Below are 25,643 nucleotides of genomic sequence, written 5' to 3'. Positions count from 1 at the left end.
ATGAGGAGTTTCACCATGTAAGGACTAGAAAACGGTTGCCTAGTCTTGACTCTCTTGTCGACATAGATTTTCAGTTAATTGCGGAAATTCGTAGAATGTCCTTCAGTAGCCGTATGATGACCAGGAGCATGGGATTGCTTTGAACAATTGACAATTGGGTATCCGACGCCTAGAAAATGCCGAGTGTGGTCATCACCATTGTTCCCAAGAGCAGCAAATAGCAAGATGCACTCATCTTTCGGACAGTGTTTCCCGTACCAGTGAGATAAGTGGTCGTCGTGAAATTGGTTGCTCTCAAATCCAGCGCCTCTCGATTCGCGCGACAGTACAATCCATCAAAGACTGCCTCGCTGCCGTTCCCACGCTGCAACATGCATGTCTTAAAGGACCCCAATATCTCATCCTCCGTCAAGTTGCCCTTCCCTCCAAACCCGCTCCCACGTGGTAGTCCGCAGTATTCATAGCATTTAAATACGGACCACTGCACCGGTGCCGGCTGGCAGCAGTGTCCGAAGGCATCTGAATTCGGCATATTCGGAAGCATTCCACATGCTGGCTTTGGATCGGGGACGGATATTGCCTGCTGAGGATCGGCTGTTGCGCAATGCTGCGCTTGATCGAAGGTGCTTGTCGACTTCGGTGGTTTCGTCGTGGATGGCGGCAACTGGATGGCGTGGGGAGTCGCATGGCACCACAAGTAATCGATCACCTCTCCAGTCGAGTTGAGGCAACTTTTCATATAGTCGAAATAATCTATTCTATCCAAGTCGAAGTCATCGTTCATGGACGCTGGCAAACCACATGAGGAGTAGCACGGGTCGCTGAAAGCGACGGGATCGGTACCACAGCATTGTGCTGCTTGTGTGTAGTTGCTTGGGAATCCACAAGCGTAATAGGAATCACTTTCGGGGTAACCAAATGGTTGATTTAATAGGCCGTTATTCGAGATAGTAGAGCATGAGGAGTCGGACATCGGTGCCGTAGGTAGGGAACGCGAGAGAGATGGCTTCACAAAACGAGTGATATGGACTTGATATTCCGTATTAATAGTGTGATTGATGAGACCAAATGGTCGAGATCGGAGACTCTCCAGATGGAACAAGACGAGTGTCCAGAGCCTAGACTGACGTGGTACTATTAACTATGGTATTCGTCAAGAAATAATTAAGATCTGATCATAGGAGCTGTCAGCATGAATGTAACCACGTGACTGCGCGATGCCCCTGACTTTATCCATACTGCGCGTCCCAGCACGCGTTACGCTGGTTGAGATGACTGATGAGTCTCAGAATTATTAATATTTAAAATTACTCGGATTCTCATGTCCATCCATATGGATTTTGGAATGTTCAAAATTATAATGGACAATGGTTGCTCGAGGCCGATGGTGACTGCTGCTAGAAACACAATGGCAGTTGTAAGTCTGCACCATTTGCTTGCCACGTAGCATTTAATTCACATCGCAGGCCATTATTGGTGTGTGCAAACTGCAATACTTCCTCAACATTGTTGCCACGCAAGGCGAGTTCCTCGTTACTCGGCTAACTCCATGGGGGAAGGGAGGACGATGCGTTCCTTGCTGCCAAACTCTGCCAACAGCTGGATTCGCTGGTCAGAATACCTAGTCGAAGCAATCAGACAGGTGAAGTGCGGCGCTGAAGCGGCCAATAAGCCACATGCCGCCTGAGCCGGCTAAAAAGCGTCAAGTAAGCCCGAGGACGTGGAGGGGATGCAAGGCGCAAGCACACCGGGACGCCACCCCGACCGAGTTCACTGATGAAAACTACGCCCCCAGCGACGGTGTTTGTGTTGAGTCTAGATCGATGTTGAGAATGGCCTGGCGGCACGGGGCTCCTCTTAACGGTTCCCAACTCCACCCTCCTCCAGTCCCCACATCTAGCACTGTATCCAATCCACCACAGCCAGAAGCGACAGCGATGGATTCGACACGCCGTTTGAAGCGGGAACTCGGGGTTAGAGGTAGCCCCATACGCTCGGATACCCGAAAACGTGGTCTACTCGCAATGGTCCTAACTCCCAAATTGAGGTTGGCTTGAAGTACTCCCAGGTGTTTGTCTGAAAACATTCGGCCCGTCTCTACGCCCTGGTTGCTAATATTAGCATCGATGGCAGAAGAGGCATTGGTTTCCTTCTGTAAGGTGCGGTACGTGGATAGTTTCTAAGCCTGTGCATCAAGCCAGCGTTTCCCACCTCTCATAGTGTCATAGAATGCCAGTTGTTAATTGCCAGGTAGAGGGATGAAGCTGCAGAGTCTACGGTGGGCACCAATGCAAGATATAAATACCGGATTGCGGGTCGGAATCCCTATGAGCGACGGATCTTAGGCCCCGAGACCGGTTTGATGGGCCATTCCGGTATGGTCGACTATCTTCGAACATTCCGTCAGTGGTTCGACAACAGCGAAGTCCAAGGGCCTGCAGTGATAGAGCTTCGAACCTTGGCTGGTGGGCAGAATGCAGGCAACCAGGACCTGTCAGGATATTCCAAATCGAAAGCAGTCTCTGTTGTCATTCACTATCAGTGGCTCTGCAAGGATCGGTGGTAAAGATACCAGTTATGTTCGACCTACTCCAGGGTTGTCTTCCAAAGCCCAAGGAAGTAGCTCATCAGCTCCGGGTTTAACGCTGACCCAGGGATGACTTCCCGGAATGAGATGATGTAGGGATAGACGCTCTGCGCCGGTTCTGACCTATACAATTATTAGTCATTGTCATTATATTCATGCTATACTCTCTTACCACTCTCCATTATCTGGGAGGGCACGACTAGGCCTATGGCCATCCAAGTTGGAAATCATGGTTGTTCTTACTTTCAACGTAGCCCTGGGGGCAGTATGTCATTTACATTCATGTTTCACATTCCGAGTCATTTGATAGTCGAAATTCTCATTGAAATGATACATCCAACGCTGGTTAGCTTTATGCTGTCTTCACGACAGCCCACGTACCCTCTCGCAGTTGTCAAAACTCTTTCTCACTGCCCGGATTCGTGCGGAGCTGCAGCATCGTCCATGGATGATGGTCCCAACGCGCTGAACACACCTCGCCACTCAACTAGCCTTTAGCGGAAGACATGAATAGGTCGATGGACGACGAGCCACAGTGGTACAACTGAGTCTCGTTCGAGACTTGATCAACTGTTTGAGCCGGTAGCCTGTACACCTCGAAGCTGGCTGCCAAGTGATTGGCCAAGCAGGGGTACGGGGAGAGGATGTTCTCGTGCCAGATGATTCGAATGCACGTAAAAGCCGGGGGTTCCACAGGCATTGAGCCACCATTTCCTATCAGTCCCCGTACCGTGGCACAGGAGTCAGGACAGCTGTAGCACCTCACCAGTTACTGTGGATGAATGACATCTGGCTCCGTAACGTGTCGCAACCGCCGGCTGTTTCAGGCTCCAAATTCAACGTCCCAGGTGGTGCAAGTCCAAGGCGAAACGTCTTGACACAGGTTTCCTGTTTGCGGGATATTTGCAGACTGGGAAATAAGGACGTCGAGGGAACCGTTGACGAATGACAGGAGTACAGGGAGCGGCACACATTTGGTCGAGTCGACACCAGTCATGCCAGTCGTTGATACACGCGAGATATCTGCAAGGGAACCCCTGAACGCCAGATGGATCACAACGATTGCTTTTTCCTTGTTAAGTCGCATGTGAATTGTGAAGTTGTGAACCAGCACCAACAGCTCGGGGCCCCCTGAAGCGTATATCTCTCTCCACCGAAAGTCCGAAGGTCCCATCGATTTGCAGGAAAAGAAAAGAATCTGAAAGGAAACAGCGAAAAGATTGGTTGGATTGGTTGGGAACCTGGGAACTTGGGATGATGAGCAACCAGCATGGCTAGGATGCTGGGCCGTGTGGGGATCAATGATCGCCAACGAAGCGCCACAGTCCCCTAGCATGCTGCAATAGCGCATGCAATATCACCACTTTCTATTGACTTCGCCGCCGTCCTCGGCATGTTTGCCAATTCCCTTCGCTAATAATTCCATATCAATGGCTCGCCGTTCTGGAAAGGTGGAATTCGAGTCTCCGCATCGTCTCGTCTCCTCTCGCGCGGAATTGGCTACCCAAGAATCCGGACATGGCTTGTTGCTCCCCGCATTGGGCCCCCCAACTGTGTAATGATGCTGGCTTCTTTAGGCTCGTTCGCGGTGATGGAAGGATACAGTTGAATTGCGGATGTCCGGCACAGATTGTCCGTCCCTTCTCTTTGGTCCGACGACATGCATGATACTACGTGATACATCTAACCGTGGTCAAGTCTTGTCATCCATGAGGCCCGCCAACCGGGTTCATCCTCAATCACTTTGTCTCTGAATTTTGTGGCCTGTTACTATCAAGAACCGCTTTAAGTTGTCTACATACTCTTCGCGCGAAGTTTGTTACTTCCTTACCACGCAGATGAATTGCTTTTCGTCTATTAAAGCACCTTACATCATAATCGCTTATGTCAATACGCCAGAGGATCTGTCTCTGATACCTGTAGTTATGGTTATCTAAGTATCCAGAAGTTCTCCTGGTTGTGTCTCTTGCCTCCACTTCAATGACCTCCCTGGCTGGATTTGTGCCTGTGCTGGTGTCTCCATCTATTTGCTTTTTCCCAGCGTTTTCAAATTCCATTACCCAATCAACCTTGTCACCATCGCCGACACAAGAACACCTTTCTGTAGGTTCTCTAAAGCCGGGATCAATGCAAACGCACAAGCCGCGTCGCGTGCGATGCAGTTCCACCCTCCCGTCGATCATGCACTCATGCAGGCTGACGAGACTCGAGAAGTACATAGGCAATTGTGGTACATTGGTGTTATTCACACGGACATAATGCGGCTATACTTACCTCCTGCATCCTCAGCTGGACCTCAGGATTCTTGCGATTCCGTCATTGATACAATGTGATAGCTTCCTATTTTCAACCAGGAATTGACGATTGACTAGGTTTCACTGCGCCAACACAGTTTTCCGCTGGCCGACCCAAAAGCAGTACTGCCTGCATCGGGACGATCATCCCGACGAAAATCCGATTAGGGCGTCCTGCAGAGCTATTGCATCTGATTCTCTGGATATCTCCATTGGCCTCGTTCATCGTCTTTTCGACGATCCGGGCTCGTCCCTGACTTGTAAGGCTAGCGAGCTATCACTATCAAGCGCCACGGGCCGCCACTGCCTTGATCGACAATCTTACCCATTCATCGTTGGAGGATCTCTCTGTAGTACGTAGAGAACTCTATGCAAAAGGTACTGGCACCAGCCTATGTCAAATACTGTTCCGCAGAAACTGTAATAACAAACTCACCAGTTCTCCATATGGTACGTCCACAGGAATAAGTACGCGTCCCACCCAGTGTCCCCTTCATCCGGTCCCATTGAAGTCCACCTTCTCTGGCTCTGTTACAGATATCACAGAAATCATTACACGGTGACAATCCCATTTAAACTTTCACAACCTTCTTCGCCTCAAACAACGTTGATACCGGGGAGTTGCGTTCTATATTAGTAGAGGCAGCGGAATCCTTAGGCGTCATGGAGACTACATGCATCACCATCCACGGCAAGCCTAGTTTTGAATTGAGCGGAATTACATTGCATACTGACATCACCCAGACTTGAGCTCGGAGGCTCACGTCCTATATGCTTCCGGTTCCATCGTTGACATCCTCGGTCATACGCCTGATGAGATTATCCACCGGCCCATGTGGGAATTCTTCCACCCGGACGAGGTCCCTCTAGCCCGCCGCCTCCACTCGCGTGGAGTGACTTTAGACAAGGCCGCCGTATTGGCATACTGTCGCTTCAAAAACAATGAGGACGCTTATGTCAGCTGCGAGTGCTGCTTCACCATTGTTTTTGATGTCATGGTTGTTTGTACGAGCATCTACCGCCGTGGATCAGGAAGCGATGGTAAGGTCATTTCCCTTCGAACCTCTCACCCACGCGTGCCCCCTGAGCCGTGTAGAGCTCTATGCTATACGTAGCATATGCTAATCTTCCTCAGCGCGTGCAACCAGTGCCCCTGTTGTTCGCAAACTGTTTTCCAGCAATCCCAAAGATCCAAGATACCACATGCTTTCCCATTTAAGCGCCAAATTCAACCTGAGTCCAACCGAGCAGACTCATGAGCCGCGAGCGGCGCTTTTCCTCAACAGATTTACACGGACGTTGACCATCATGTACGCGACATCCGCGCTCGAGCAGATTGTTGGCATAAATAGCGATGACATGAAGGGTCGGAGCTTCTATTACTGCATCCAGGAACACTGCCTTGGAGACGCGGTTCGCTGCCTTGAAGGGGCCAAAGAGAATGACTCGATTGCATATTTGCGGTTCTGGTTTCGTGATCCGAGACTTGAAGATCATCCTGCCACAACTGATCAGGAGACTGCCGGCACTGGTGCGGAGACGACTGAAGCCACGACTGATGCTGAGACAAATGCAGAAACTTCGAGGGCAGGCTCCGGCGGTGTCCAACGTAGCCAATGTGGTGCACAACCAGCTAGCTCTTCGTCTGATAGCTCTCACAGCACTAGCAGTGGTACATCCAGCCTCGGTGCTAAACGAGCATTGTCCGGCCCCTCCACTACGCGGGAATCAGGCCCCGCTGCCGGCAACAACATCAATACTGGAGAGGGACAGTTCTCCGAAGGAGTTGAGCTGGAAGCTGTCGTATCCTGCACATCTGACGGCCTCGTGGTCATTCTCCGCCGTGCCCGTCCACTCATCCCCGGCGTCAAACCACCGACACCGAGGGCCCCAGGAGTTATTCATATGCGGACGGGTTTAGACCACCTTAGAACCGCAGTCCCCGCAAAGCCAGTCACCAGTGCAATACCGGATCCTGTCGGACGGCCTCCACCGGCTGCTTCAATAAGCGGAGAACCGAGCAGTGGGATCTTCGCCGCCCCCTGGGCCCCTCACCCCGTATTCTCTCCATCAAATGTCAACCCGTACGCCAACTATCCGCACGCACGACCCGTCGAAGCCTGGCCGACGGGCACCCGTCCAAGAGGCACAGCCCAGAAACACCCTGTGCCTAGCCCACCCACACCGCAGTTCACCGGCGTCCCGGCTACAAATCTCACCGCCGGAGGCCCGCCGCCTCAAGACTTCTTCACCGCCATCCGCGACATCGCGTGTTTCGCATGGGCACTCACCGGGATCAACGGGTGCCTCGCCGAGTTCTCCCAGGGCAAGCCGCAGGGGGAGTCGCAGCCTCCTGAAGGGTTGCCGGTCTGGGAAGGGGATATGTCCAGGTTCGGGGCGGGATATAAGCGCAATGCGGAGGGGGAGATTCTACCTCGCCCGATTCCCGGACGGGTTTCCACTAGGACAAGTTGTAGGAGTGATGGTGGAGGTGCGGAGCAGTATCCGAGTCCTGGTTCGACGAGGGATCCATTCGGTGACCCTGGGTTGAGTACTTCGGGTGCGGGAAGTGGCACAGGGAGTGGGAATTAATAAAGACGGCGAAAGGCAGCGGATTTCGAATATCGCTGCGGTATGACGAGACCGATCGAAAGAATCTCCAGGAATATACACGCTGGCCCCCTGACGAATGATGAAGCAAGGTGTCTCACGGCACCCATATGTGGTCAGGTATGAATTTGGCCAGATTTCGGTATCTCTAACTATTGAATTGGTTTATTTTCATGGATTTTATATAGTAAAAAAGACGGTCCTTACGCCTCACGGCACTCAGAAGACGAGAATAAATAATACCATCCTCTTTCAAACCGACCAGACTCAGCCGACACAGCTTTCAGATCTGAAAGGCGTGATTTCTATTGTCGCTGCAATGATAAATTAAAAGAGCCAATTGGCGTCATATGGTCCCTTAAATCCATGGAATTCCACACTCCATAGTCTGAGAACGGATCGACGCCAAGAATGCCACTAACCATTAACTCCTCCCGTGAGATCTGGCTACTGTTGTCTGTAATAATACAGCAAACGGAGAGCTTCAACCTGCTGGACAATTCAATTCACCGCCATCTTACTAAAGCTCCGTCAATTAGCCTTTCAGTAAGACCCATCAAACCAATGCAAATATAAAAACCCGACAGTGAACAAACACATCCTGGCGTTCTCAAACGACCCCAACTCCATTCACCTCCGCTCCAACCTCCCCACTCGCTCCCCTTCACTCTCTCGCTCCCCCTCACCACCTTCGTTTACATCCCGCAAACAGGAGCGACCTCCTACTCGTCTAAAGAAATTCCTCGTCCCTCTCATCTTCTTGCTTTTCTTCTCGTGTATCTTCGTCCTGGCATCCCGATTCACCCCCCGTATCACATCTTTGTTGGGCCGCTTCTCCCCGCTCCCCATCGGGAAACAGTCGTCACTTTCGAGCTATCGTCCCGGAAGTACTGCCGGAATCATGACGGGGGCACAGGTCCCGGAGCGGTATCGCAAGCCGCCGCAGGCTCCGCCGACCTTCACAGCCACTCCAGAGAGTTTGATCAAGGTTACGGAGAGGCTGGTGAGTTCCGAGGCGATGTTGCTCCTCATGCAATATCACATGGGGATTGTTGGTTGACATGATGATAGATCGCCCAATCCAAATCCGTGCAAGACAAGGTCGTCGCGGACAATGATGCCTCTAGCGCTACCTTCCGAAACGTCAACCTCCCGATGGCCGTCGACGACAACACCATGGCCCTCGAATCGCACATCATCGGGTTCTACCAGGCGGTCAGCACCTCCAAGGAGCTCCGTGACGCTAGCACCGAAGCCGAGAAGATGCTCGACGACTTCGGCATCGAGTCGTCGATGCGCGAAGATGTCTTCAAGATTGTCGATGCGGTGCTCAAGAAGAACGAGCCGCTCGACCCGGAGTCCCGCCGGTTGCTCGAGAAAGACCACAAGAACTTCGTCCGGAACGGGTTGAACATCCCCGCGGGACCGAAGCGCGACCGGTTCAAGGAGATCAAGAAGCGGCTGAGCGAGCTGAGCATTGAATTCCAAAAGACGCTCAATGAGGAGAACGGAGGCATTTGGTTCACGCCACAGGATCTGGAGGGCGTCCCGGCCGATGTGGTGAATAATCTGGAGAAAGGTACGGGCGAGAATGAGGGCAAAATTCGGTTGACGTTCAAGTATCCGGATCTCTTCCCCACGCTCAAGTACGCCGTGAGCCCCGATGTGCGCAAGAAGGTCTTCGTGGACAACGAGAACAAGTGCAACACCAATGTTCCGCTGTTCAAAGAGGCGATTGAACTGCGGGATGAGGCAGCGAGGCTTCTGGGGTACGAGAATCATGCGCAGTTTAGGATCGAGGACAAGATGGCGAAGACGACGAAGACGGTGGACGACTTCCTTGGAGATCTGAGGAAGCGTCTAGGTCCAGGTGGCTTGAAGGAGATCGCTACGCTGCTGAAAATGAAGGAGGAGGATTTGAAGGCTCGCGGCAAGGCGCAAACCTTCGACGGACGCTACTATCTCTGGGATCACCGATTCTACGATCGCTTGTTGGTGGAGAAGGATTACGAGGTCGACCACGAGAAGATTGCGGACTATTTCCCCTTGCAGACGACCATTCGTGGGATGCTTCATATCTTCGAAGAGATCTTTGGCCTCGTCTTTGTCGAACTGACCGGAGCAGACCGAGATGCTGTCAGCTCATCCGGCAACGGAAAAGACATTGTTTGGCATGAAGACGTCGCGCTTTTCAGCGTCTGGGACGACGAGGGTGAAGGCAGCGAATTCGTCGGTTACCTCTACCTCGACCTTCATCCTCGCGACGGGAAATATGGGCACGCGGCGAACTTCAACCTGCAACCGGTACGTCCCACCCCAAGTACAACACTGATCGCTTTTTTCACCCACTCACATTCTATAGGGCTTCCAAGTCAACTCCACCACCCGCCGCTATCCGGCCACCGCCCTGGTCTGCAACTTCAGCAAGCCCACGCCCAAGAAACCCTCTCTCCTCCAACACGATGAGGTCGTCACGCTATTCCACGAACTCGGCCACGGCATCCACGACCTCGTCTCCCGCACCACGTACTCCCGTTTCCACGGCACCAACACCGTGCGCGACTTCGTCGAAGCGCCCTCCCAGATGCTGGAGAACTGGTGCTGGGACCCCGCACAGCTGAAGGCCCTCAGCAAGCACTACAGCTACCTGAGCCCCGACCTCGCCGCGGCGTGGAAGGATGGGCTGCCGGAGGCGGAGAAGGGGAACGCGGCGCCCGAGGAGCAGATCCCGGATGCGCTGCTGGAGAAGTTGGTGCGGACGAAGCATGTCAATGCGGCGATGTTCAATTTGCGCCAGCTGCACTTTGGGATCTATGATATGACGGTGCATACGCCCTCGAGCCATGATGAGGTGGTGAAGCTCGACCCGACTGTGCTGTATAATCAGCTGAGGCACGAGATTGCGAGGCTACAGGGGCTGGAGGTTGATGGGAAGGGGTGGAACTGGGCGAACGGCCAATGTGAGTATCCCCCTCTGCCTTCTGAACCGACCTCTAACACCATCTAGCAACCTTCGGACACTTGATCGGCGGCTACGATGCCGGGTACTACGGCTATCTCTAGTAAGTTCCGCCTCCCTCCCAACGCGTCCCGAGCGACCACGCTAACGCCATGGTTTAGCTCCCAAGTTTACAGCGCGGACATGTTTCACTCCGTCTTCGCCAAGGATCCGATGAACGGAAAGGAAGGAAGGAGATATCGACATACGGTTCTCGAAAAGGGCGGAAGTCGGGAGGAGATGGAGTCGTTGAGGGAGTTCCTTGGGCGGGAGCCTAGCACGGAGTCGTTCTATAAAGAGCTGGGATTGAACTGATCGGAGACGTGCTTTTCATGTGGCGGGTTCGGAGCAGTTCGTCGGCGGGGCAGAGTGAACCATGAGGAACTAGTCTTCTGGATAACACATATCCATCGTGGCTACTAAGTAGCTAGCATAGATATCATAGGTATCATAGGTATTGAGGGTAACTACTATCCTTACCATATATTTGCATCGGTGCAGTGAAGACGAGATGAGTGCTGCCCGAGACCTTAACCCCTTTCAGTATCGCATCGAGTTATATCCACCTTCGGAAATGAGTTTCCCAACATTAGATGTCCCACCACTGACCACACCTAACTAGTACTACTTGCATACCACACTACTAATACTCCCTTGCTCTGATTCGCCTCCCCACGAGGACGCAAGGTCTCAATATCTATTCGTGGGTTGGAGACGTGCTGCCTGCTCAGCAGATCCACATACGTCACGACCAATTGCAAGTTTGCGTCAGTTCTCCAGCTTGGAGATATACATCCAGGGTGCATACTGCGTACACCATTCCAAAATACAACATTTGAGCGCCGTAAGTGGTTCGGAGGATGCTGTCATAAGGTCCGTCGTCACGTCAGTTCCACAGTGTTCATTGGCCGACTGAACCAGTAGTATTATTCATCCGGTCTCTTTCGAGTTTCGAATCGATCAACATTCCACCCTTCCCAAACGGGAAACTGCTGTTACGTACCTCCGTTCACGGTCACACCAAGTCGGAAATTTTATATGATGATCCCGATTCGATGAGTCATCGGGGTGGTTGAGAATCTTGAGATGCGCAGTGACTCAATCAGTCGCACTGGATTTATGAATTTAGAAAACTTCCCGTCGCTCTATCCAGTCGGGTTCAATGGTGTTGGCGTCTCGGTTACGCCTGAGTCCCAAAGATCCCTTCTGGCTTAGTGGGCACTGGGGGGAGCGAGCCGTAGGCGATGGCCTGTTCTGGCGTCCCGGGTGGCCGCTTCTCGGTCTCTCGGCCGTCTGACGACGGTTGAGCCGCTGAGCAAAGCATCTTGCATCTCGCAACTAGGGGCATACCCGCGCAGGGCAGTCATGGATCTGCGTTTCGTAAATCGCAGGTTTGCATCGAGAGTGGAGACCTGTACTATTCCATCCTGCAGTTATTCCCAGAGCTGAGGATACCAATCTCAATTCTCAACTCTCAAGCCATCAATGTTCGACGTGGCTTTCTCGGTTGGCGACGCTTCCGTGCTCGTGGGATCCATTGATATTACCCCGAGTACGGGGGACAGTCGGAGGGTCATCTACCGGTATCCCAATAATAGGTATCGAATTACTGTACTCCGTACCTCTTGCACGTTTGACGTTACAGCGTAGAGAACAAGTTCCGAAATTTATCCATTTATGCATCTGGATTCCAGGCTAGGGGCAAATCCGACCTTTCATAAATCGGAAGGCAGAAAAGCTTCCAATGCTTGTGCATCGCCTTGTGGACTTTAGTTGCCGCATCAACAAATGGCTTCCGAGCAATACAGAGTACGCACTTCCCTGGGACCTGGAGTCTTTGGACCCTTGGACCCTCGATGCTTGGAATCACGCCTCTCCCGCACACAGAGGCGGGCGGCCAGATCCCCGGAGGATGGGTGGGAATTTGACACGGGGAAAGCTGGAGCCTGGAATCAAGATTAAGCAAGACAATAAGTGCTACTAACTAGTGTCGAATATGGCAAATACGACGTTTACGTACGTACTGTGAATGGTCTGTATGGATAACAGACGGCTAGCTCACGCCTCCCTGCTACGGGGCGAATATCGGTCTTTCACAACCGCCGATGGGCCCTTGCACTGTTACACAATTCGTATTCACTCACGGACTCACCACTCACCACTCACCAGAACAGTTTCCGCATTTACCCTGTTGACACCATGATGCATATTTCATTTCAGGCAGAACTTTTCCTTTTTCTTGATCATTGACACAGGAAATATTTCCACGTTCAATCCAGGACTCGGTCAACTTTCACTCTTTATTGCGATTGTCGCTGCTGGTGAGGTCTTGAACATTGCGGGGCTCACCATCAAAGGGCTTCTTCCTAGCATTACACCATAAAGATCAGTTGGTCCTGATATCTCCATTCACCGTTTTGCCATGACAGGAGATTGATGTCGATGAACCATATTTACACAGGCCTCCTATTCTCTTTACGTGAATTCGTTTTCCTTTCTTAGGGCACTCCTCCATTCGATTGGACGAGGGCTCGTCCTTGATACATACCATTTGTTCCAACTTCTTGAACCAACGTGACCATGTCGGCGATCGGCGACGAGAAGAAGATACCACCAACATCGGAGGTGGACGACCAGACCACAGCTCCTAACTCTACTGCCGATGTTGAAAAGGTTCTAGCATCACAAGCACCCGCCCCAGTTGTCCAGGATGGGGAGGCTCTAGCACTCTCGAAGCTGGATTCTAAAGTGGAGGTCCCTAAAGATGAGAACGATCCCTTCAAACATCTCCCGGACCACGAACGTGCGATCTTGAAGAGGCAACTGGACACGCCGGACGTCCAGGTCGGATATACGGCGTTGTACCGCTACGCGACTCGCAATGACTTGATCATCCTTGTAGTCAGCGCCATCATGGCGATTGGTGCAGGTGCTGCCTTGCCATTGATGACAGTGAGTCCTTCCCCTAGAACCGCTCTTGTAGAGATGGGAAACTGACAGCACGCGCAGATCATATTCGGACAACTCGCTGGGCAATTTCAAGACTTCTTCAACGGGAACGCAAGCCTGAGTGCGTTCAAAGGCCAGCTCGGGGGCATGATTCTTTACTTCGTCTATCTCGCCATAGGTGAATTCGTGGCGACCTACATCGCGACAGCTGGTTTCATCTACGTGGGCGAGCATATCGCACAGAAGGTGCGCGAACACTACCTGGCGGCCATGCTGCGCCAGAACATCGCCTTCTTCGATATGCTCGGCGCTGGAGAGATCACCACCCGTATAACCGCGGACACGAACTTGGTTCAGGATGGAATCTCCGAGAAAGTCGGCTTGACTTTGACTGCAATTGCGACCTTCCTGACCGCGTTCGTCATTGGCTTCGTCAAATACTGGAAGCTTACCTTGATCATGAGCTCCGTGGTGTTTGCGATTGTCGCTGTTATGGGGGCAGGATCGACGTTCATTGTTAAATGGAGCACGAAAGCGCAAGAATCCTACGCGAAAGGGGGCTCCGTTGCGGAGGAAGTCCTCAGCTCCATCCGAAACGCGACGGCATTCAATACCCAGGATAAACTCGCGAAGCAGTACGATATACATCTACAGGAGGCAGAGAAATGGGGGAAGAAGATGCAGAGTGTTCTGGGAATCATGGTCGCGGGCATGATGACGCTCGTCTACCTCAGCTATGGTTTGGCGTTCTGGGAAGGCTCCCGTTTGCTTGTCGCTGGAGAGACGAACCTCGCGGATCTCCTGACCATCCTCTTCGCGGTCATCATTGGCGCTTTCGCGATCGGGAACGTCGCTCCGAATGCGAAGGCATTTACCACCGGGGTGGCGGCTGCCCAGAAAATCTACAGTGCCATTGACCGAGTTTCTCCGATTGACCCCACGAGGGACGAGGGCAAGAAACTTGATACCTTCGAAGGAACCGTGGAGCTGCGGAACATCAAGCATATCTACCCTTCCAGGCCCGAAGTGGTGGTGATGGACGGCATCAACTTGATGGTTCCGGCCGGAAAGACGACTGCACTCGTCGGCGCATCAGGATCTGGGAAGAGTACAGTCGTCGGACTCGTAGAGCGCTTCTATGACCCGGTTGGAGGCGAAGTGCTTCTCGATGGGCACAACGTCCAAGATCTGAGTCTGAAATGGCTTCGACAACACGTTTCTCTGGTCCAGCAAGAACCCATTCTCTTCGCTACAACGATCCAAGGAAACATCCGGCATGGTCTGCTCGGCACTCCGCATGAGCATCTCAGCGAGGAAGAAACCACGAAGCTGGTTGAGGCGGCGGCGAGACAGGCGAATGCGCACGACTTCATCACAAACTTGCCTGAAGGCTATCAGACGCATGTCGGAGAGCGAGGGTTCCTCCTCTCGGGTGGTCAGAAGCAACGTATTGCAATTGCTCGGGCCATGGTTAGCGACCCAAAGATCTTGCTTCTCGATGAAGCAACCTCGGCTCTCGACACCAAAAGCGAAGGTGTTGTACAAGCGGCATTGGATACGGCGGCGAAGGGCCGAACAACGATCGTTATCGCGCATCGTTTGTCTACCATCAAGACAGCAGACAATATTGTGGTCATGCAAGAAGGCAGGATCGTTGAACAAGGAACACATGACGATCTTTTGGAGACAAAGGGAGCATACTATAACCTCGTCGAGGCCCAGAGGCTCGCAGCTGATACCGATGCCGCCGCCGCAACCGAATCCGAGGACGCGTCGATCCTCGACCAATACAATGGCGAGAAGCTCGGCATGAGGACCAGCGGATCCGACGAGAACGGCCAGGGGTTCGAAGCCGATCCGGATGACGACGATCCAGCGCGGTTGAGACGCATCGATACCGGCAAGAGCAAAGCGAGTGTCGAGTTGGCGAAGAAGAAACCGGAGGAAGAGCAGCGCTACGGCTTGTGGGTTCTCATCAAGACTACGGCTTCGTTCAACGCCCCCGAATGGCATGTGATGGTGGCCGGTGTGATTTTCTCCATTATTAGCGGATGCGGGAATCCCACCCAAGCCGTCTTCTTCGCGAAGAACATCGCCGCGCTGTCTCTACCTCCTCCACAGTATGGCGAGCTGCGCAGCGAAGTGAACTTCTGGTCCCTAATGTATCTGATGCTTGCCTTCGTTCAGCTGATCGGCTTCGTCGGCTCCGGTCTCACGTTCGCATACTGCTCCGAAAAACTGACGCACCGCGCCCGCGACCGGGCGTTCCGGAACATGCTCCGCCAGGACATCGCCTTCTTCGACAAGGATGAGAACACCGCGGGCGCGCTGACGAGCTTCCTCAGTACCGAAACCACGCACCTCGCAGGCCTTTCGGGCTCAACGCTAGGGACAATCCTCCTCGTTAGCACCACGCTAATCGCCGCAACCACCCTCGCCATCGCCCTCGCCTGGAAGCTCGGTCTCGTCTGCACTGCCACGATCCCCGTCCTCCTCTTCTGCGGCTTCCTCCGCTTCTGGATGCTCGCGCGGTTCCAAGCACGCGCCAAGAAGGCATACGAGGCGTCCGCCGGGTACGCATGCGAGGCGACCTCCGCAATCCGAACCGTCGCGTCCCTGACCCGGGAGGCGGACGTCTGGGAGAACTACCACCAACAGCTCGTGGACCAGGGGCAGAAGAGCCTGAATAGCGTGCTGAAGAGCAGCTCGCTCTACGCGGCGTCGCAGAGCCTGAGCTTCCTGTGCTTCGCGCTGGGATTCTGGTACGGCGGGCAGCTGATCGCGACGGGAGAGTATTCCATGTTCCAATTCTTCGTGGCGTTCACCGCGGTCATCTTCGGCGCGCAGTCGGCCGGGACTATCTTCTCGTTCGCGCCGGATATGGGCAAGGCGAAGCAGGCGGCGACGGAGATGAAGCGACTCTTCGACCGAACGCCGGCAATCGACTCGTGGTCCACCGATGGGGAGCAGTTGAAGAATATCGACGGCTCCATCGAGTTCCGAGATGTCCATTTCCGATATCCCACGCGACCCGAAACCCCCGTCCTTCGCGGGTTGAACCTGACCGTCCAGCCCGGCCAATACGTCGCCTTAGTAGGCGCGTCCGGGTGCGGCAAGTCGACGACCATTGCGCTGCTCGAGCGATTCTACGACCCGTTGGTCGGCGGGATTTACGTGGACGGCAAGGAGATCTCGAGCATGAATATCAACAACTACCGGAATTTCCTCGCGCTCGTCAGCCAGGAGCCGACGCTGTACCAAGGCACGATCCGGGAGAACATCCTCCTGGGCGCCGACAACCCCGATGTCACCGAGGACGAAATCGTCAAGGCATGCCAAGACGCGAACATCTACGAATTCGTCATGAGTTTACCGTAAGTTTCCCCATCGATTCCTTTTCATAAATAAAAATCGGCATGCTAACATCACCCCACAGTGACGGCTTCAACACGGTCTGCGGCAGCAAAGGCACCTTGCTCTCCGGCGGCCAGAAACAGCGCATCGCCATCGCTCGCGCGCTGATCCGCAACCCCCGCATCCTCCTCCTCGACGAAGCCACCAGTGCGCTGGACTCCGAGTCGGAGAAAGTCGTGCAGGCGGCATTGGACGCGGCGGCGAAGGGGCGGACGACAATCGCAGTGGCGCATCGGCTGAGCACAATCCAGAAGGCGGATGTGATCTATGTGATCGACCAGGGGAGGGTGGTGGAGCAGGGGACGCATTCGGAGCTGTTGGCGAAGAAGGGGAGGTATGCGGAGTTGGTGACGTTGCAGGGGTTGGGGAAGACGCATTAGACGGGAGATGAGGAGCGAGCGATTGTTTGGGTTTGTATATGGGACTATGTTGAATATGGTACCTGTCAAGCGATTAGGCGTTCGGGTCAGATGGAATCTGTCATATGTTACAGTAGAGTAATAGAACTTTGTCTGGAATACGGACGAGGATGGATGGGAAATCTCCATTCGATTTCGAAGGATTTCGTAGGATTTTGTTAGTATACCTACCACTCAGCCAACAGTTAGATCGTAGTTCAATAGCAATCACAGCTATTCTTCCAAAATCAGGGTGTTATGGATAGCTCGAAATACTGGGACCTTGTTCAATCACACCAGTTGCTGGACCATAAGTTCGGGTATTATGGAGGGAATAAGGGTCCTCGCCCCTGGTTCTCCGGCCTTTACTGCCGTAAGAGGCTCGGAGCAACGATTAGAAAGTACCGTCCGTAAGTTCAAAGTTGCCAGTGTGTTTGCGGGGCATTCCACATCGACTAAAAAGACACCAGTCTGATGCCGTGCATACCGATATCGTGTTCCAGAACCTTCCAAGTCGTCTTGTCTCCTCTCCGGCTCAAGCCTCAGCAGTAAGCTGATGCGCAAGATCGAGGACGAATCGCAGCGTGTTGACTCCAGGTTACGGGTCTTTATCACTATATCACTATATCACGACAAAAATGATCATTAATATTATACCTCAATCCTGCCTCTGCAAGTTACTTGTTCTCTCCGCATCTTCCCATCGCTATTCTTAATCCCCCGCACTCAATCCCATTATGGCCCACCACGCCGAGGCCCTCAAAGAGAAAGGCAACACCGCCTACCGCGCCGGCGACTACGCCTCCGCCGCCGCCCTCTACGGCCAAGCGATCCAGAAGAACTCCAGCAACCCCCTCCTCTACACGAACCGAGCGAACGCACGACTCCGCCTACAGCAACACGCCGAGGTGATCGACGACTGCCTCCGCAGCATCGAGCTCCTCCGCGACAACCTCAAAGCGTACTTCTACCTCGCGCAGGCACAGCTCGAGCTCCACCACCCGAACGAAGCGCTTACCAGCGCGCTGACGGCGTATGAGCTGTGCTGCAGCAGTCGGACGCAGACGGTCAATGCGTACACGATCAGCGCGCTAGTGCTACGGTGCAAGAAGGCGAAGTGGGACATGCGGGAGCGGGAGCGGCTGCGGCGGCGGAACGAGCTGCTGGGGGAGTTGACGGAGAAGTTGGAGCGGGAGATGAAGGGGGAGGTAGAGGAGATTCGGGAGAAGGAGGCGATGGGAGAGATTGGGGAGGTGGGGGCGCGGGAGGAGATTGAGAGGTGTGAGGACGTGGGAAGGTTGCGGGTGGAGGAGTTGAGGAACGTGTTTGGGATGGCGGATCCGGAACATTTGACGAGGCGGGTAAGTTGGTTCGATCGGCGTGTGGATGGATGTTTGTTGATCAGAGTGCAGGAAGTGCCGGACCACCTCGTCGATACGATCTCCTTCGAGATCATGCATGATCCGGTGATCACGAAGAATGGAAACTCCTATGAACGAGCGACTATTCTCGAGCACCTGAAACGAACTCCTACCGATCCTATCACGCGAGAACCCCTCCACATATCTGACTTGCGCCCGAATATCGCGCTTCGACAGGCGTGCGAAGAGTTTATGCAGAACCATAACGGATGGATTTATGACTGGTAACAGTAGCGGAGCGATCTTATCATGCATTGCGCGGCGTTTTGAACGTCTACTATGTCTTCTCTAGGATACCCAGAATGTCTTTGGGGCGTCAAAATATTACGACATTGATATTGGCACAGCGTGGTTGTCATAGACTTAGGAGCCTCGGAGTGGTGGATTCCACGCCCTCTTATACATTGCTATCTCCCTATCATAAAAGGCATGGGTTGAAACCCTTTCATACAGACATCTTCATAGCAATCGTCTTGTGGGGGTTATAGTCTTTGACCACGAAATCTTCCAACTTCCAACCATCTATACCGGCATCTCTATCCCGGCTGATTTCCAGCCCAGGGAAGTCCCGAGGTACTCTCGTTAACTGCTCTTTCAGGGCATCTACATGGTCCACATACACATGAGAATCACCCATCGTATGCGTAAATGTCCCCGGAGTCAGGTCGCAGACATGTGCCAGCATGTGCGTTAACAGCGCATAGCTAGCGATGTTAAATGGCACGCCCAGCCCCATATCGCAGCTCCTCTGATACAACTGACAATGGAGCATCCCACGGGGCTTCTCGGCGTCTGTCAGCGGCACATGGGGTGAAAAGCCGTTAGGCCGTGGATATGAGACATAGAACTGCGCAAACATATGACACGGCGGGAGCGCCATCTTTTTCAGGTCGGCCGGATTCCACGCGCTCAAGATAATCCGCCGATCATACGGCGTGTTCTTCAGCTTATGGATGACCTCCGCAAGCTGGTCGACGCCCTGGCCGGTATAGTCCGTCCTAGCATCTTTATACTCCGCCCCGAAGTGCCGCCATTGGAAGCCGTAGACGGGGCCTAGATCCCCCTCTTCACGGTGTGACAGCCCCACGGAGTCGAGGAAGGCGCGGGAGCCGTTGCCGTCCCAGATCTTCACGCCTTGGTCGGAGAGGGGCTTGCTGGAGGTGGCGCCGGAAACAAACCAGAGGAGCTCGGCGATAACGGCGCGGAGGAAGACGCGTTTGGTGGTGAGGAGGGGGAGGAGGAGGGTGGGGGAAGAGGGGTCGGCGGATGGTTTGGAGAGGGAGAATCGAAGTTGCGGAGGGGCGAAGATGGAGTAGGTACCGGTTCCGGTTCTGTATGTCTATGAGCATCATTTTTGTATCGGATATTAGAGACATAAATACCTGTCCGGACGATGCTCCCCTCGCTCTAGGATTTCGCGGATCAAATCCAGGTATTGGTATTCTTCATGTGCTTCCCTTGGCTGGTCGTTGGAGTGACCATTAGTGTGCTCTATCACCTCCAAAGAGGCCTGTGGTCCACTTGCTGGTCCGATTTCAACCGCCATGTTCAATGTCTGAAGTGATATGGGTCCGATTGCTTTCGCTATTTAACATTATTTTGAGGAGGGGGTAAATCCAATATCCCAAATCGGGAAGATTTCGGAAGACGCGTCCGACGCGTCGGGGAGGACAGGGGGAGGGTCCAACAAGCGGGCCACAACTAACAAGCAATCCACGTGACAAACTGATTACTAACCGACCACCCCTTACACCTTACCAGACCAACGTCCAAGGCGGTCCAACACTTGTCCGATAGTCGTACACGCAGCACAACCATCTCGTTAGAACGGAAACTAGTATCCCGTATATTCTGTTCTGTCCATAGACGTGCCAGAGAGAATGAAGCCCATCCAGATGGATTCACCGCACGGTGCTGGCGGAACACCCGCGGACTTCTGCCCATCCCGTCATTGTCATATTAGACACTCCAAGGAGCCCTCTAATGCCGGAGGCGTGATTTTGTCTATGCTAAACAATCTGAATCCGACCGTCGTGTCTACATCTATACCGGTTGATAATAGATTGTTCAAAAGAGCTCTGATCCACGTTGGGCCGAGGAATGCATGTTTGATTATATGCTCATATCATCGAGAGTCTTTGTCTGGCGAAATGCATTCCGTGGTTCAAGTAGCCCCAACCGACACGCATGAACTGCCGTTGGGCGAACCACATACCTCTTGTCATAACCGCTTGGGGGGAGGAGGAGGAGGAGGAGGAGGAGGAGGAAGCAAAAGGGGCAGATACGACGGTTAATAATAATACTCCAGCCGTCACAAACATTACCATTCCCACGCAGCCTTCCTACTCCCCGCTCCTCTCGCTCCCTAACGAGCTGCTACAACACATATTAGGCTTTGGTCTCCCGAATGGCCCCGCAGGGAGCAGTTTTGACGCCATGGAGCTTACCTTCTCTTACGGCACGCTGGCGGAACCATTGGCGAGGCAATAGGACTACCCTGACAACCATTTGTACGGTCTTGCAGCCTTTATAACCTTGGGTGGGACCAGAACCGCATGGCGCCCTTCCCGTTCTACCAGCCGCTCCTCAACCTGGACACCGGATATATCAACTGGAACCCCCGGATCCCAGTACGGGACAACCTCGCCATTCGGTTCCGTCCTAATCAGCCGCATCCCTTTACTGGCATCCAACTCATCGTGGCCAACGTCGAGAACACACGTCGGCACGCCCGCTGAGGGCACAAGGGACTCATGAAGTCCTTTATCTACGGTGGACGGGTCGATCCCAACGCAACGTTCCCCTGGTCCCAGCTCGCGGACGGTGGCCCCGCGTTATCATCCGCCACGACGAAGCCGATGCCATGGATACCGTTCGTTCATAGCCGCAGGCGAGCAGGGACGCCATTCGGAACTTGGCGTTCATGGACGCGCGGGCCCTGAATACCACCCACGAGATCCCCGCAAGCCTCGAGACTCCTATCCGCGTCCGACAACTGGAGGGGTTTGCGCGCCACCGAGACTTATTCCACTAGGCCGACGCCGGCCAGATCGCGGCACAGTATCCAGTCGCCTATCGACTGATTCGACAGTATCCGAGCGACGGGGATGAGGAAGGCGGCGACCAGTGGTCCGGCCCCAAATAATGTATTTGCACTACCCATGCATTATGTGACAACGTCACCCCTGATGATTTGTAGATTGGGGTTAAGCTGTGTATCTGTTAATGTAAGATTTCCTTTTGCGTAGGTAGGTAATTCCTTCTCGTCTCTTTACCCAGGACGGGTTTGAATATTCGTTGCATTATGGCTATCCACCACTCTGAAAACATCGTGAAACCCTAATCTGTCTACTGGATTATTTGAACAGTAGGTGCGAACATGACGCATCCTTGCTGGCGAATGATCTATATAAGATTTTTTCGGAGAGGAAAAGATGAAAAGACCCAAAGACCCATTTTACTTCCACTAAGCGTCTGCGTTCTTCCTATTTTCAGTCGCGGTCGTACATGCCCAACCAAAAATGTGTTGTCCTGCCCCCTGTCACGAGCTTCAATGTCACTGCATCTTCAGTCTTCCATTCGATTATTGTTTCTTCAATCTTGGATTCTTGAGATCACACAACATCGTGATGCAACAATTCACCTCTAAGCTCCAAGAAATAATCATCTCCAATCAATATTCCTAAATCCAGTCACTACGAGCGAGTCATTTACGAGAACCCTTTTCGAAAGCATCATCTGCATTGCGAGAAATTCTGGCAGCACCTAGGAATTCCGAACCTCTTGACCAGACACGATCGAGAGCATGGTTCCCACAGCCCCAGGGACGGTGGATGCTCGGATTGTTACATTTAGTTTCACATTCTAAGGTGCCTTACATATCAAGTCTTTCTCTTCAATTTTCACTTTACACGTTCGCTGAAAAGCGCATAAACACATATCCTTCCTATCCGAACACCGTGACTGTCACAGTTTTCTTCGCTACACAGTCATCCGCTCTGCTTCGATCATCTCTTAAGTCTTCTGACATCCACCAACCTCTCAGTCATTCTAATCACTGACTCTCCTAGCCATGGTCGACAATCGATGGGTCTGTGTCACTGCTGCCGAGACCCAGATCGGTTTCCGTATTGCCGAGACTCTTTTGATCCATATAGATTTCTGCGCGAAGATCAACAGGGTCGTAGCCCTCACAACGCACCCTGATTCCGACAGGGTGAAATTTTTGGGGAGGTGCGGAGCTGCCGTCGTTCCACACCGGCGTCGGTATGAATACGAGATTCTCCGAGCACTGCAGATGGGTGGGTGCGATACCATCTGTTTGGTTCCTCCTGCGAACGGGGAGAGATTCCATATTCTCCTCGACATTGTTAGTGCAGCCAAGCTCTTGGGTATCCCCAATATCTGCTTCATTAGCTCGGTGGGGTGTGATGTTGCCGACCCGCACTGGCAGCCCGGGCTTCGTCTTTTCTTTGACATGGAGAGATATCTTCTTAATACCATGAGAGATCCCGATTCTCCTCTCCGTTACTCTCCTGTTGTGATTCGGTAAGCTTAACTTCTGCCATATGACATTCAACATTAATGGTCGATCAGCCCGGGGTTCTACACTGATAATGTTTCCGCGCAATTCAATGCAGGCCAGGATACCGGCCAGGATAATACCGCCACCATGTTCCTTCCTATTGACGATCATGATCGGTTTGCGCCAATGGCTCTGACAGTAAGAAACGAGTGATCCACGCAATACGAAATCTACTAACTTCTAGAAGGACCTCGCTCTTCTTGCGGCACATATATTGACAGGCCATGGCCAGCATGGCTTCGATGACCGTCACCATGGGCAACTCATAATCTGCACTGGCCCCGTGTTAGTCACTGGACGAGAACTGGCGACGGCGGCTAGTGCAGCTTTTGGAATTCAGATAGACTTCAAGAGCGCCAGTCAGTAAGTTTCCGCGCAATGGTTCTAAATGTGCCAGGGTTAGCTAAATAATGCAGCCGGGTATCAAGGAGTAATTGGGCTCGAGTTTCCCAAGGCTTCCATTACGACCCCAATTGCCTGCTCGAGTTACTTACATTGGTTTCCGAGGGAAAGATCACCTTCACCTCCACCATAGCGTTCCATGATATCACCGGCTATAAGCCCCATAGCCCCCAGGATTTCTTCAACGCCGCTGCAGAGGCGGCCAGGCGGCAGCATGAACCCAGCCCACAGCCGAATCTACAACTACTGAACTAAACGATCCACGAAACGGATAGTGAGACCAAATTTTAGCTCGGAGGGTGTGAGTCGTGGTACCGCGGATTGGTAGGGCTGAAAACGGGGTGTACACAAATACCACACTTGATCCTAATGGTGAAATTCGGAGTTAATACATTTATATACTATAGATGACTTCAAATCATGTCTACCCGCGCATCCTACATGCGACCAGTGTAAAGTAGCAGAGAATCAAACCACTTCACGGGTATTGGTATGATGAAGTACGAATATCCGCTGATACGAGTTGTCTGATACTGATCCAAATAATTCAAATAAACCATAAAGTGCCCAGGGACTTGAAAATGATATGGGATATGAAATCACAGAAAAAATAATACTAGGACTTCCTGACTCGAACTTGTGCCCTGCAGCTAAACTGCTCTAAGTCCCTATATTTCGCTCTCGAGGTACCAGAACATACCTATCTTCCCTAGCCAAGTCTTCCTCTAGGCACCAAGTAGATCATGCCAATATCTCTCGCCTATAAAGTAAAACAAAGCATGACTTCCAAGAAAAAAAGAATAAAAACTATGAAGGCCGGTACCGTAGAAACCTTGTAGAAATCATTTATTGATAACTACGGGTTTTTTTAACCACAGTACTTCAGGAAACAACATGCGGGAAGTGAGATGTAGTTAGTTGTTACGACTACATAACTAGTGGTTAATACACAATCGTAACCACTACATCACTCGCCCGATCTTTCTTACTAAATGGAATTGGGTTAATTGAACATATGGATTACGACTCTGTTTACCATGTCTGTGTTATCTGATGGCTGCCTGAAGTGTAGTTACCCCTGAGACGATGGATTGTGTCAGTCTATACTCAACAGGATACACCATTGAAAGTCGCTCATTCAATCACTCATGCCCTCATCAATTATACTTCATCATTAGAATTGTTTGGTACACGTAAGTCTTATAGAAAAATATATGGCCAACAATGGTCGACGATGCACCCTTGTATACCAACTCTATCCCACTCGTCAGGATGACGTTGGACCTGATCCAAGTTGACCACCACAACCTCAGCTCTATGTCTATCACACGAATCTGGATTATCGAGCACTCAATTGAACTACTGAAATACAGCACAGAGAACAGTATAGTTGACAAGATGGCGTGGGATGCAAAAGCGACATATCCTCGTTCGCCACGGGTCACCTTCGGGCAAACTCTAGCCATCGGCATCGGTACCGGCGCCGCAGGTGGTCTCGCGTACGAAACCGCCCACACAATCGAAGTCCAGCAACTAACATCGATCCCAGCATGCTCCTGTCGTCCAAGTTCGAGCAATTAATCACCCACCGACCCAACTCCTACGTCCCCGCCCGTACCATCGCGACGCATCTCGGCCTCTACGGCACGACGTTCGCATCCAGGCACTGGGTCCTGCTCAACCACGCGCATCATTTCGGCATGGCCATACTGATGGCGCCGCTGCGTGCGATCATGTCGTACTACGGCATCATCGGTCCGGTGACCAGTTACTTCTTCGGGGGGGTGCGGCTCGTGGGGGATCAGATCGTGGAGAATGCGGCGGGGGCGAGCGCGGCGCCGTGGAAGTGGCCGATTCAGGAGCAGACAGTTGATTTGGTGCATAAGACGGTGTATGCGTTCGTGGTCGGGTATCTGACTGATAAGTATGTGAGGGGGGTGGACTGGTTCAGGCGGTATTAGGATGGTATGGTTGTTGTCAGTGAG

At 52.7% G+C, this 25,643-nt stretch overlaps 11 protein-coding genes across 11 annotated transcripts; 8 read left to right on the top strand and 3 right to left on the bottom strand.

Annotated features, from left to right (window-relative positions):
• Positions 1–53: 53 nt before the first annotated feature.
• P152DRAFT_40264 (uncharacterized protein) lies at positions 54–1,325 on the bottom strand. Its single transcript, XM_033676664.1, has one exon. It carries the CDS (start codon positions 971–973, stop codon positions 170–172), a length of 804 nt encoding a protein of 267 aa, XP_033533616.1. The 5' UTR covers positions 974–1,325; the 3' UTR covers positions 54–169.
• Positions 1,326–4,132: 2,807 nt separating this feature from the next.
• P152DRAFT_40280 (uncharacterized protein) lies at positions 4,133–5,039 on the bottom strand. The gene has a single exon (XM_033676672.1). The coding sequence runs from the start codon at positions 4,804–4,806 to the stop codon at positions 4,327–4,329; it is 480 nt and encodes a 159-aa protein (XP_033533615.1). The 5' UTR covers positions 4,807–5,039; the 3' UTR covers positions 4,133–4,326.
• Positions 5,040–5,624: 585 nt separating this feature from the next.
• P152DRAFT_373744 (uncharacterized protein) lies at positions 5,625–6,381 on the top strand (the record flags this gene model as incomplete). Its single annotated transcript, XM_033675565.1, has 2 exons — positions 5,625–5,922; positions 6,017–6,381. Coding segments are annotated over 2 exons (663 nt in total), but the record flags the coding sequence as incomplete, so codon positions are not given.
• Positions 6,382–6,660: 279 nt separating this feature from the next.
• On the top strand, positions 6,661–7,254 carry P152DRAFT_381628 (uncharacterized protein; the record flags this gene model as incomplete). The annotated part of the gene is made up of 3 exons (XM_033675737.1): positions 6,661–6,796; positions 6,896–6,965; positions 7,056–7,254. Coding segments are annotated over 3 exons (405 nt in total), but the record flags the coding sequence as incomplete, so codon positions are not given.
• A 1,138-nt stretch (positions 7,255–8,392) lies between these two features.
• P152DRAFT_398149 (thimet oligopeptidase) lies at positions 8,393–10,804 on the top strand (the record flags this gene model as incomplete). Its single annotated transcript, XM_033676443.1, has 5 exons — positions 8,393–8,494; positions 8,563–9,795; positions 9,854–10,451; positions 10,499–10,553; positions 10,612–10,804. 5 exons carry the CDS (start codon positions 8,393–8,395, stop codon positions 10,802–10,804), a joined length of 2,181 nt encoding a protein of 726 aa, XP_033533612.1.
• A 1,822-nt stretch (positions 10,805–12,626) lies between these two features.
• On the top strand, positions 12,627–17,499 carry P152DRAFT_458929 (P-loop containing nucleoside triphosphate hydrolase protein). Its single transcript, XM_033679577.1, has 3 exons — positions 12,627–13,441; positions 13,499–16,812; positions 16,875–17,499. The coding sequence occupies exons 1-3, from the start codon at positions 13,070–13,072 to the stop codon at positions 17,230–17,232; spliced, it is 4,044 nt and encodes a 1,347-aa protein (XP_033533611.1). The 5' UTR covers positions 12,627–13,069; the 3' UTR covers positions 17,233–17,499.
• Positions 17,500–17,629: 130 nt separating this feature from the next.
• P152DRAFT_514647 (U-box-domain-containing protein) lies at positions 17,630–18,899 on the top strand (the record flags this gene model as incomplete). The annotated part of the gene is made up of 1 exon (XM_033682869.1): positions 17,630–18,899. Exon 1 carries the CDS (start codon positions 17,988–17,990, stop codon positions 18,897–18,899), a length of 912 nt encoding a protein of 303 aa, XP_033533610.1. The 5' UTR covers positions 17,630–17,987.
• A 131-nt stretch (positions 18,900–19,030) lies between these two features.
• P152DRAFT_417862 (thymidylate synthase) lies at positions 19,031–20,311 on the bottom strand. The gene is made up of 2 exons (XM_033677095.1): positions 20,054–20,311; positions 19,031–20,002 (listed from the first exon to the last, which is right to left on the bottom strand). The coding sequence occupies exons 1-2, from the start codon at positions 20,215–20,217 to the stop codon at positions 19,117–19,119; spliced, it is 1,050 nt and encodes a 349-aa protein (XP_033533609.1). The 5' UTR covers positions 20,218–20,311; the 3' UTR covers positions 19,031–19,116.
• Positions 20,312–20,369: 58 nt separating this feature from the next.
• On the top strand, positions 20,370–21,195 carry P152DRAFT_40177 (uncharacterized protein). Its single transcript, XM_033676628.1, has one exon. The coding sequence runs from the start codon at positions 20,552–20,554 to the stop codon at positions 20,963–20,965; it is 414 nt and encodes a 137-aa protein (XP_033533608.1). The 5' UTR covers positions 20,370–20,551; the 3' UTR covers positions 20,966–21,195.
• Positions 21,196–22,509: 1,314 nt separating this feature from the next.
• P152DRAFT_417858 (NAD(P)-binding protein) lies at positions 22,510–24,089 on the top strand. The gene is made up of 4 exons (XM_033677094.1): positions 22,510–23,219; positions 23,268–23,394; positions 23,444–23,619; positions 23,673–24,089. Exons 1-4 carry the CDS (start codon positions 22,744–22,746, stop codon positions 23,911–23,913), a joined length of 1,020 nt encoding a protein of 339 aa, XP_033533607.1. The 5' UTR covers positions 22,510–22,743; the 3' UTR covers positions 23,914–24,089.
• A 1,119-nt stretch (positions 24,090–25,208) lies between these two features.
• On the top strand, positions 25,209–25,619 carry P152DRAFT_398180 (uncharacterized protein; the record flags this gene model as incomplete). The annotated part of the gene is made up of 1 exon (XM_033676445.1): positions 25,209–25,619. One exon carries the CDS (start codon positions 25,209–25,211, stop codon positions 25,617–25,619), a length of 411 nt encoding a protein of 136 aa, XP_033533606.1.
• Between the last annotated feature and the right edge of the window lie 24 nt (positions 25,620–25,643).

Source organism: Eremomyces bilateralis (genome assembly GCF_010015585.1).
Source record: "Eremomyces bilateralis CBS 781.70 unplaced genomic scaffold P152scaffold_11, whole genome shotgun sequence".
In the NCBI taxonomy this organism is placed as follows: Eukaryota; Fungi; Ascomycota; class Dothideomycetes; order Eremomycetales; family Eremomycetaceae; genus Eremomyces; species Eremomyces bilateralis.
The sequence above is the reverse complement of the archived record's forward strand: the minus strand, read 5'-3'. Positions and strand labels throughout refer to the sequence as shown.

Bases quoted from the DNA above. Each gene is read 5' to 3' on its own strand.
- P152DRAFT_40264 (XM_033676664.1), bottom strand. From the start codon at position 973: ATGTCCGACTCCTCATGCTCTACTATCTCGAATAACGGCCTATTAAAT.
- P152DRAFT_40280 (XM_033676672.1), bottom strand. From the start codon at position 4,806: ATGTACTTCTCGAGTCTCGTCAGCCTGCATGAGTGCATGATCGACGGG.
- P152DRAFT_458929 (XM_033679577.1), top strand. From the start codon at position 13,070: ATGTCGGCGATCGGCGACGAGAAGAAGATACCACCAACATCGGAGGTG. The intron at 13,442-13,498 runs GTGAGTCCTTCC...CAGCACGCGCAG, and splicing joins CTGCCTTGCCATTGATGACA to ATCATATTCGGACAACTCGC. The intron at 16,813-16,874 runs GTAAGTTTCCCC...ATCACCCCACAG, and splicing joins GAATTCGTCATGAGTTTACC to TGACGGCTTCAACACGGTCT.
- P152DRAFT_417862 (XM_033677095.1), bottom strand. From the start codon at position 20,217: ATGGCGGTTGAAATCGGACCAGCAAGTGGACCACAGGCCTCTTTGGAG. The intron at 20,003-20,053 runs GTATTTATGTCT...ATAGACATACAG, and splicing joins GGGGAGCATCGTCCGGACAG to AACCGGAACCGGTACCTACT.
- P152DRAFT_40177 (XM_033676628.1), top strand. From the start codon at position 20,552: ATGAAGCCCATCCAGATGGATTCACCGCACGGTGCTGGCGGAACACCC.
- P152DRAFT_417858 (XM_033677094.1), top strand. From the start codon at position 22,744: ATGGTCGACAATCGATGGGTCTGTGTCACTGCTGCCGAGACCCAGATC. The intron at 23,220-23,267 runs GTAAGCTTAACT...ATGGTCGATCAG, and splicing joins TACTCTCCTGTTGTGATTCG to CCCGGGGTTCTACACTGATA. The intron at 23,395-23,443 runs GTAAGAAACGAG...AACTTCTAGAAG, and splicing joins TTGCGCCAATGGCTCTGACA to GACCTCGCTCTTCTTGCGGC.